Source organism: Condylura cristata, unplaced genomic scaffold, assembly GCF_000260355.1.
Source record: "Condylura cristata isolate star-nosed mole 26May11 unplaced genomic scaffold, ConCri1.0 scaffold00033, whole genome shotgun sequence".
Lineage (NCBI taxonomy): Eukaryota > Metazoa > Chordata > Mammalia > Eulipotyphla > Talpidae > Condylura > Condylura cristata.
Genome location: NW_004567134.1, coordinates 8,517,305 through 8,527,850, shown reverse-complemented (window position 1 = coordinate 8,527,850; position 10,546 = coordinate 8,517,305). Strand labels below are relative to the sequence as shown.

The 10,546-nt window shown below is 45.2% G+C and overlaps 1 protein-coding gene across 3 annotated transcripts in view; it reads right to left on the bottom strand.

Moving 5' to 3' along the window:
- TBC1D5 (TBC1 domain family, member 5) overlaps positions 1 to 10,546 on the bottom strand; it is a 365,130-nt gene that overhangs the window by 11,888 nt on the left and 342,696 nt on the right. For all 3 annotated transcript variants that reach the window (XM_012732149.1, XM_004692291.2, XM_012732150.1), the window contains one exon: positions 5,061 to 5,160. In XM_012732149.1, coding sequence (XP_012587603.1) covers positions 5,061 to 5,160 — 100 coding nt within the window. The remainder of the gene's footprint in view (positions 1 to 5,060; positions 5,161 to 10,546) is intronic.

Sequence of the window (10,546 nt, the reverse complement as noted above, 5' to 3'; positions counted from 1 at the left end):
AGTACACACATTGGGTTGTGGCTACAGTCACTCAGTTCTGCGCCAGTCATTTTAAGCAAATTTGCTCCTTGTTGCTTGGAGACTGCCACGGGACAGGAACAAGCAGGTCACCTGGGGACTGTCAAAAATCAAGAGCTTGAGGGCCCTCGCTGGTGGCACAGTGGGTTAAAGTGCAGCACTAAGAAGCGAAAGCCACTTCAGCTTGAGTTCGATCCCCGCCTGGGAGGTGACCCACATGGCGCAGCAGACCTCTCCTAACCCACCCGCTGCTCCCCTCAGCAGTGTATTTCACCCTGTTCTGCTCCCCACTGTCTCTGGTGAATCCTCTCACCCCCTGCACCTCTGGCTTGTACCCCAGTTCTGTATGCATAAATAAATATTAAAAAAAGATCAAGAGCTTGAGGCCCCACATCAGACTCTACAGAGTCAGAATCTGAATTTTTAACAAGATCTTCAGGCGCCCTGTGTATTTCTTCCTTCTATACCAGACCCTGCTACTGACCATTCCACGCAGCCTTTACGCTTCTTAAAATCACTACAAAAAGCTTTTATCACAGCATGGTTGTCAGAGAGAAAGTTGTCTGGTGATCCATTTTCCTTCTTTTGTTTGCCAGTGTCATCAGTTAATTGCCTTATTGAACATCTCCAAACATGGCCTTTTTTTTTTTTAATACACATCAGAAAAACAGATTTATGGGATTTTTTTGCAGAGGCAAATAAGCTGATTTCCAAAATTGGTCTCCTCTTACAACTCATTCTTGCATAAATATTATGACAAGTACAAAAATCAGGTTGTAACACAATAGCAGAAGAAGAAACCCCACTCGTGACTGAAGGGTCAGCAACACAGAAACCGAGAACTGGGCTGAGGGCTGGTCCGTGCGGCCACTGGCTGTGGGTCACTCATCCTTCCTGGGCCTCAGCTGCCTCACCTGGGAGATGAAACTGCTGAGCTGGCTGCTAGGGTTATTATGTCGATGACATAATAATGTCGTGAGCTGCAGTACTGCCAACGAGAGCTTGGAAACCTAAAATCCCTTAATCCACTACATTGACCCTCCCTGCTGCTCCCACGGTTTGTGTGAACTACCAGAGAAAGCACAGGCTGCTGGAATCCAGGGTCTAAAGGCTAAACAGATGAATGGACATGCAACCTCCGGGGGCAGGCAGGTGTGGGCCGGCAGAGTGGAGAGCTCCTTCTCCCCGTGAACAGCTGGCAGGCAGGCCTGCTGCTCCAGGATCACAGAGGCAGGCTGCTTACCCACATGCAATTAGGTGTGAAGACGGTAAATCTAAAAATAGCCTGAGCTCAGCCAGAGAGGTGAAAGCTGTCAATGGCTTTCCACTCAGCTGTCAGGATGACAGGGAGGGGAGTTACTATAGCAACAGAAAAGTGAACACCTAGAAAAAGGTCTTGCGAAGTTGACAGGAAAAGTTGAGAATTAATAAAACATCTATTTTCAATTCCTGTCTCTCAGTCTTTGAATTCAAACAGTTCAGTTTTGTGGAGGTAATAAAATTAGATTTTTGGTAGACTTTTCATAAAACAAATATTCTTTCAGTCTTGGGTTCCAGAGCCATAATGAATTATTGCTACTTGTCCATTTCATTCCTCTATAATTAAAGGACCATTTGGACAAATGCCTTTATATAACTTTTAACGAGTAGGCTTTTCATGGTATTTGCTCTATCAGTTATAAAAATCATCTTGAACTGTACCTGACATTTTAAGATATTATTAAATGTCTGAAGAAAGTAGGGTGATGTGAAATTATCTTGAAATGAAAGGGACTCAGTGTAAATAATTAGCAAGACGAATGGCTACTGAGAACTGTCTTCTCTGAGTTCTCAGTTTCTGAGACACTTCTCAGTCAACCCCAGGGCCTGTGGCCCAGCGTGTGGTGAAGGCAGCTTGGCGGGTCTCAAGTGCAGACGCATCTTTCACTTCCGAGAAAGTTAACCTTGCTCAAAGACTTCACACATCTTAGGACCAGCACATCAAACGCCCCAGCATCTTTTCCCGCCATTTGATAAAGGCGCCTTCCATTCACTGTTGGGAACGCCGGACTGGCCCTGTCCAGCCACTAACTAGTTGTGGGGCCGAGACAGGCTGCCCCAGCCTGTGGTCATAGCTGGGCGAGTGTCAGGAAATTGCCCGAGAAGGGACTGTTAAAGGGGCAAGGGGACATCTGGGTCAAATTCACCCTGTGGCCTGCTCTGTGCTGAGTCTTGGCAACAAACTGACAGGTGAAAACACTATCAGCAGCGGCTGAGCCTGGCCCACCCGCAGCTACAGGACGGTCTCTCCTCAGTACGACTCGAGCCACTGAGACAGCTGGGTTGGCTGCACGGGCCAGGTGCCAATGAAGTGCACTAAGGCAACCCACACGTTTTCTGTGACCACCTCGCATTTTCCAAACATGGAAGAGTATGTATTTAGGGAAGACCCCTTATAATCTTCTTTTCACCCAGGCAACCACTGTGAAGGATTATTTTCACCTCAAATATAAACTATTCTATCATTTGTTTTATTTTCGCATTTAATATCACTGACATCTCCTTAAGACAATAAATTATAAAGCAGTTTTAATCTTATAAAGATTGCATTACCACATTATAATCACGCACTTACTAATGGATACTTTCGGTCCAATTTTTGTTCTACTTTAATACTCAGGGAAAAAGAGAAACATCACTAGGAAAAAAAACTGGGGTATAATAATCCATTTTTAAGGGGATTATAGTCAAAAAGTAAATCAAGAACTTAAATTCATTTTCATTCAAATCTTTTTTTTTTTTAATATTTATTCATTTATGTATATAGAACTGGAGTGCAGGCCAGAGGTGCAGGGGCAGTGAGAGGATTCACCAGAGACAGAGTGGGGAGCAGAACAGGCCCACTGACGGAAGTACACTGCTGAGGGGAGCAGCAAGCCAGACAGGAGAGATCTGCGGGGGGTGGGGTGGGGGAGGTGTCACCTCCCTAGCTGGGGATCTAACTTGTGCTGAAGTGGCTGCTGCTGGCTTCCTAGTGCTGCGCTTTAACCTGTGGTTCCTCCAGGGAGGGCCCAGTGTGTTTTCAAATCTTTGCTTAGACTCAACATTGCCTACATAAGTGGGAACACACTTTTTAATAAGCCCCTGTTATAATATGCACATAAAATGAAACACATCTGTGGGCCCTGGGGCCAGGAATGCTTCTCAGCACCCCTCAGCCCCACTTAGAAAATGCAGGCCTGCTATTTATATGGCAAAAAGAGTCGACAGCTACATCATGGCATTCTGGTCGAAAGTGAAACTTACACACAAAAACAAATCTAGTTCTGCGGTCACATGAAAATTCACAGTTTGCAAGGGTTTTTCTTAAAGTGTTTCCCCCTTCCTTGCCATTAGAAAATTCTTTTAGTGCTGACTGAAAGACAAAACACCAGAGCAAAAGGTGTTTGAAAATTCCAAGACTTAAGTAAAGCTGCTTTAAAAGCTGCTATGTGGACCAAACAACATGGGCATTTTCTCTAAAGAAAATATGTTTTGTTTTACTTCGGTCAGTCCAGAATCAAGCACTGTGAAGGTCATGCCCAAAGCCAGAGAAGCAAATAGAGAGGAAAAAGAAAAAGGCACAGATGAGTACAGTCAAAATTATATTTAAATCATCAGCTAGAATTCGTTAGATAATTTATATTCGTTACTTATGTAAACCACCTCTCCATACTTCCTTCTGATGAATATGAAGGTGTGCGCCTAACAGATTCATGCAGATTTAGTCCTCTATGAATTCATAAAACTGTAAAGCAGCAAACAAAGTTTTGAGGGGGTGGAACTAGATGGACAAAGTCACAGTTCTTGCTGTAACGGGAGATTCTAGCCCTCCTTTGATCATCTGCCAAGGTTTCTCCTCTTGGGCCTCCCTCTGCTGAGGCGGCAGGGTAGAAAGAAACAAGACCAAGGCTACAAGAGGCCCCAGTCAGATGCCTGACAAGATGCTGGGAGCAGGCAGCTGCTTGGGCCAGCATCTCTTCAGATTCTTTGGAGAACACTGGTCACCTGCTAAAGGCCAGTTGGTTTAGGCCACAGCCAAATGCCAGTGGCTTTGGCCACATGCAGTCGACTCTGACCGTCTCTGCCGGAAGGAAGAGCCTCTGGACGCTCTTTGGCTTCCCCCTGTAGGTGGGCTATGCTGCATTTCACGCTGGGCCTGGTATCGCTACTTCCCCACACTCAGAGTAGCATCTGACCCTTTCCATGAGGGCCCAGGGCTTATTTTCCTCATTTACTCCCAAATGACAGGTGCAAGGCACTGGAGAGTGGAGAAAGCAAGATGTCCATTCGTGGACAGAAAAACACTAACAATATGCATTGCGGGAGCTCTTGCAGCATGGAGTTACTGAGCAATATATAAATGAGCCAGCGGAATACATCTCTAAGTCAAAATACGGCATTTCCACAAAGGCAGAGAGAGAGCCCAAAGCCCTCGTAGGGGGGGACCTGTGTGTGACTCACTTGCAAAATGAACTTCTAACCAGGACCTTTCTTAGGAGATAAGCACAGACCAAAGAAAAGGGCACATGATCCCGACAATGCACTTCAGCCGGGAGGCAAAAAGCATGTATTTAAAACGTGAACAAACACGATGAAAATAACAATCACATTGGTGATGGTACACAGGTTGGCACAATGGCCAAGCTGTTTCCACACAACTGTTCGTGGTGAAACTCGGCGATGCATTTAGGTTGGAGGGAGCTGTATTTACCAGGGGCAGTGTAGAAGTTAAGATTTGAAAACCATGGGGAGATGATTAGATTCTGACTCTTCTTACTAGTGAGATCCATAGTGACATCACTCAATTTTGAATTCTGCTCTATTTGCTGATGACATAATTCAGGGAAATTTGGTCAGTCTCCCCGACTTCCACTTATCTCACTTGTACAATGGGGATGTTAGTAGCACTTGTACTGCAGCGCTGTGGTGAGGGTGGTGGGAGATGATTCTAGACACAGGATCTAGACATGATGCTGTTAGTGCCGTCACTAACTACTCCCAGGGCAAAGCAGCTCACTCACCCAGGTGTGTGTCCATCACCTTTGCACAGTATTTGCACATGGCATCCAGGTCATTCAATTGCCCTTGAAGGAAGGAAATTTGAGCTTCTAATTCTTCTTCCTGAAATTAAGGGGGTAAAGAAATGGAAATTAAAAAAAAATCACATAAAACCCTCAAAGGTCTCCAAACGATCTAGAATATTTTAAAAAGGCATCAGTGTCTTGTCAGTCCTAGGAAAAAAAAAAAAAAAGAAACAGCAAATAAACATAAGCAGATTCACTATTGACATTATTAACAAAATAGGGTAAAAATGGATGTTTTAAACAGCTGAAATTTTCCTGGCTAAAGGGCAGTTTTGAGCCATGTGTAAATGTTTACCCACATAACCTTGGACTAAAAAATTACATAACGTATTTTCAAAAAATATTCACACAAATTGGGAGGGTAAATTGGATTTCAATGGACCATACTCATTAGTCACCTGGTACAGAAACAGTACATTTTCTCTCAGACCAAAGTTTGGGAAACCAAAGACATCCATTCGTGCAGACAAATCCCATTATTTCAAGATGAGGATAAAGTCGTAACAAGCCATGTTTCCCAAAGCTCTTGGAGAAGCTTTGCCCCCAAAGCCCACAAAGAGTACTTCTATTTCCTCTCTTACGACACCGGAGTTTTTTTTATTTATTTGACTGTTTCTAGGAAAAAAAAAAACAACAAACTTGGAGTTGAGTAATTAAATGGCAAAAGACAACCTAGGATAAATTGTTTTTCCTTTTTTTTTCTCCAAATAAAAAAACACGCAAAAAAAAACTTCCCCAGGAATTTAGGTTATGAAAGTTTTTCTCAGAGAAAGAGTAATCCTTATCACAGAGGCTATTTTAAACCCACTTAGCTAGAACACAAGTAAAGAACTGTAAACAGACTAGAAAAATGACGTTTTTCGATGCTTGCCCTTTTAACGACGAATCTTCCGTGTCACTAAAAGGAAGGGAAGACTTGTCAAGAGATAATTTTTTCTTAGAGACTTGACCTACTGGTGGAAATGAACAGCCAAAAGAGTGACTTTCAGGGATACTGCGTTCTACCAACACACATAGAAAGCACTGTTTTTAACAGCTGTCAGGAGGAGGAACCCGAAGCATCTGCATTTAAATGCTTGACATAGAAAAGACATAGCAGTAGCTGTAAAAACAAATTACTGTGCAGCGCCCACTGTCGATACACCAGCATATCCACCTCTCTCGGCACCACAAAGCACTCAGCTTCTCCTCTGACACTCACACGAGCGCACCAGAGCTCGGGCAAGGGACAAGCCCAGCCGTCTGGGGGGCAAGGATGCCCCCTTTCTAACTTTTCAGCTGGTGGAAAAAAGGATGGGGTATTTTGGGTCATTTTTCTTCTTTTTCCCCTTTGTTTCTGCAGAAGTGAGAAGGCTGTGTCACAACAATGCAGGGTCTAGAGGGAGGCTGAGATATCTGTGGGTGAACTATTGTGGGGTCTCCAAAGATGGCCGCCACCGCTTCCCTCTCTCCCCCTGAGTGCATGCGCTTCACTCTAAGAGGCTCAAGCCATGTGCCCTCCCCCTAAGCTGGGGCTGGCCTTGTGAGGTCTTCACCCAGAGAATGCAGCAGGAGTCCAACTGTCATGGTCCTGACGACTCCTGTCTCCGCTGGAGCAGACAGCTACTGGTGGTAGCTTGGGTGAGGCTATGAAGGAGGGGATCGAGCACAGGGGAGCCAGGGCCTGCGCAGGTACAGTGAGATTCCAAACCTGTGAATGAAGTGTGTCCGGACCTTTCCGCCCTGCGTAACTGATGCTGGCCAAGTGAGTGACCCTGGTCAACACACAGAACAGAGATGTCCTGGGGACCGAACAGCTTAGTCAAGCCTTGTTCCCATGCCTGCCCCAGAAACCATTGGGAATAGAGTTGTTTCCAGGAGTGGAATTTTAGAGTGGTGTGTTCTGCAGCCACAGGTAACTGAAATGGTGGTGGGCTGGAAAGGACACTAGATTGAGATAGACTGTGAGGAAATTTAAATTCTATTTCGGGTCCTGTCATTAACAATAAATCATGTAACCTTAAGTAACCCGCTACCTAATCTGGGTCTAAATTCAGCACTCTCTGGAGAAGATGAAAGTCAGACACTTCACTCCCAGAGGGCTTCCAGGCCGGTGGCTAGAATACAAAAAGCACATAAATTACTAGTGTATGCAGCAGAGTAGATCAAGTCTTATAATGAGATAAGAAAAACTGCTTGGAGTCCTGGTCCCTGGTACTCATCCTTTCTACCGAACAAGTCACTGTTTGCAGTGTGTGACAGGCTAGCTCAGGAGGGAGGCCACCGTGTGGTGATCTTTAAAAAGAAGGGGCCCTCGGCCCTCCCTGGTGGCACAGCCGGTTAAAGCACAGCATTGAGAAGCTAAAACCACTTCCGCATGAGTTCGATTCCCGCCTGCCCCGGGGGAGACCACATGGCGTGGCAGACCTCTCCTGACCCGCCCGCTGCTCCCCTCAGCAGTGTACTTCGTAGATCTGCCTGTTCTGCTCCCCACTCTGTCTCTGGTGAAGCCTCTCACCACCCCTGACCCTCTGGCCTGTACCCCAGCTCTGTATGCACAAATAAATAAATCTTTAAAAAAAAAAAAAAAAAGGGGCCCAGCTGTGGCTTGAGCCCTGTGGCTACTGCCTGGGGTGCTTTGCAGTTCCAAGAGGACAGGTGCCCTGGAGTGTGAGGCCTCCCCGCCTCTCTGTTTACTGGGTGCCTTAGTTTAACTTGAATGAAGCAAACATGTTTTCTAAAAATGCAAAACCTTTAGAAAGCCTTAGCCCCCAGCAGTCATTCCTGTCTACATGAATTTATTTTCTTGTTTGTTTGCCTTTGTGAAGTTTGAAGAGAAGAACTCGAGCAGATACTTTAGAAGAGATGGCCCCAGCTGGACCACCTGAGAGCAGCTTGAACCTGAAAGTGCCTCTCTCCCTCTCAACACTTACTGTGTTGGAGGAACGTGACTGTAATAAAAGCGGGTTCACTGGGCCCGCCACTGTGCAGTGCAGGCTTTGCACCCGCGTATGGTCAGCCCTGAGGCCATGGCAGCACGCAGTGCCTCCTGGGATAGCAGAACATAGCTTTCCCAGTCCGCAATTTTGCTTAGCAGGTGAAGAGCATCTTGCTTGCCTAAATCCCAAGTAAACCTCAAAACACATGGAATCTACACTGTGGGAATGGCTCAGTTCATTCATTTAAACTTTTTCAATTTTTCAAGGTACGCTCACACAAAAGCTCAATGTAAGAGGCAAAGAGAGGATACTGGTTAAGACAGGTTGAGGGTTCTCTTCCATTGGGAAGTCTGAAACACAGAGTTTGCTTAATCTTAAAACATTCCTTAACCCTTCAACTATCACTCAGAGTTTATAAATAGATATGGAATCACTTGGAGGCAAAAGGGTGTCTTGTCTTTTAATCTCCACCATGTTATGTAATTACAGATGAAAACACAGAGCCAAGAATCAAGCTTCTAAAACTGTGGAAACTGACTTTACATTTCTATCTTAGCTTATGTTCCACACTCCTCCCAACTAACATGCTTAAACACTGACAGCTTTTAGTCATTTGTTTTCATTAAATTGGTTCTCTGTAATAAAAAAACAAATGCTTGGCTAATTGCCTTGAGGTTTTAGGAAAACAACCAGTTAGTGTCATTTTTATGTGTAAATAAGATACTGAGAAGAAATGCGTATTATATTTAGTTTTGCACGCATGTCCTGCCTGCCTTTACGGGGGGAGTGGGCCAGGATGGAATGCTGAAATACACACGCTACGGTTCCGGTCCTCTTTCTGCCTATTACCAGCTGGCTAAGTGTGGACCAGCTCCTTACATTCCAAGTCTCCTCACCTCCACCTGGAAGAATGGTGAGGAGAAAAAAATGAGAACACAGGGATGCATAATAGTAGGTACTTACTAAGGGCAATTACTTATCCTTTAAGCAAATGTTCATAATAAGGTCAAGAGTGAAGTGAATTTTAAGTGCGGGGTGTTATGATGTACTGTTGGAAAGCTCTAGTATCAGACTTATAAGCCTTTATGTAGCTTAGTCCAGAATGACTAATTTGGCATACGTGCTCACCACTGTCTGACGTTCTGGACAGTGAACTGGTGCGCAAGGTCAGAATCGGACAGAAGATTATGAAGAGGGGCCGTGAGCAAGCCACTGAAAGCCACATGAGCAAGCCACTGAAAGCCACACATCACCAGAGACATTGGGCCGCCTATAGGAAGGACCGGAGGAAGAAGCTACTCGAATGGAAGAGAGTAATAGCTAGTCCCCAACCCTTTTATAGCCATGACAATATTCTAGACACCGAGCTTGGCATACATTAAGTCGCTGCACCCTCACAACGAACCTAGAGGTAAAGTCTCTCAATATGTCCTGCATAAAACGTGATCTCCACGCTTCACGCCATCGTCTCTGCAAGTGTAGCCGAGGTTTGGGCAGATTTTTGAGAACCCAAGACTCTCATCCACTGTTACTGCTTATACTTAAACTGCTTAACTCCTATGGTCTTTACAACCACTAGCCCTATAGCTCAGTTTCCTTTAAGAACGATTCATCAATTACAAAATTACTGCTAAGTCCCCAGCTGCTAAAATATCCAGGTAAGATGGATCGTGGTCAGTTTTGTTGTTCACAGGACAATATTTATTGCTTGTTAACTCTACCTGAGGGCATGTTTGTTTTTACAGTGTAGCCTTTCCACTGCGCTTCACCCTCCCCACCCCGATTAGCTGATGCATCATTTTGTTCCTTGTCAAATACATATCTCACTTATTTCAATGGTTTTACCACAAATGTATTTTATTTGTCAGTTTTGTTAAATGCTTCCATGCCTTTTGCTACTTCTTGGTTAACAGCGGAACAACATTTTGTAGTTTATTATTTATCCACTTATTCATTAATTTATTCAGCAAACATATTATATGTACTGGGGCAGGCTCTGGAGGCCGCACAACTAAGAGGAGATGTGATTCTGAGCGCCACAAGTTCAGAGGGAGTAACGCCTGTGCAGCAAGCCAAGAGAGGTGTGAGGCAATTTCTGTAGGAGATGAAAGCAGAACCTTCACAATTCTAAGGACCGCAGATCACTTCCAGTCAGGAGAGCTGGAAAAGCTGGAAAGAAAAGCAGATTTGGGGGGGAAGAGGCAGTCTTTCTGAGAGGTCTTGAAGAAGAAGGGAGACTTGGCTCAGGAGAAGGGGTGAGTAAAGCTGTTTCAGGAGCGAGGGCCCCAGTTTACAGAGCAGTGTCAGAAAGGGGACCCGGACAAAAAAGCAGCCACTGGGTTGAGCAGAAGCAGGGGGAAGCGCAAGGATGAGGCCCGGCAGGACGGCTCCCCTTTCCTGCCCATTCCACACGTTCCATTCTTATTTCACATGACCGTGTTCTGGGGGCCAGGGGCTGACTGTTGCGGCCACTGGCCTGCCGCACACCAAGCTCGAAATGACTAC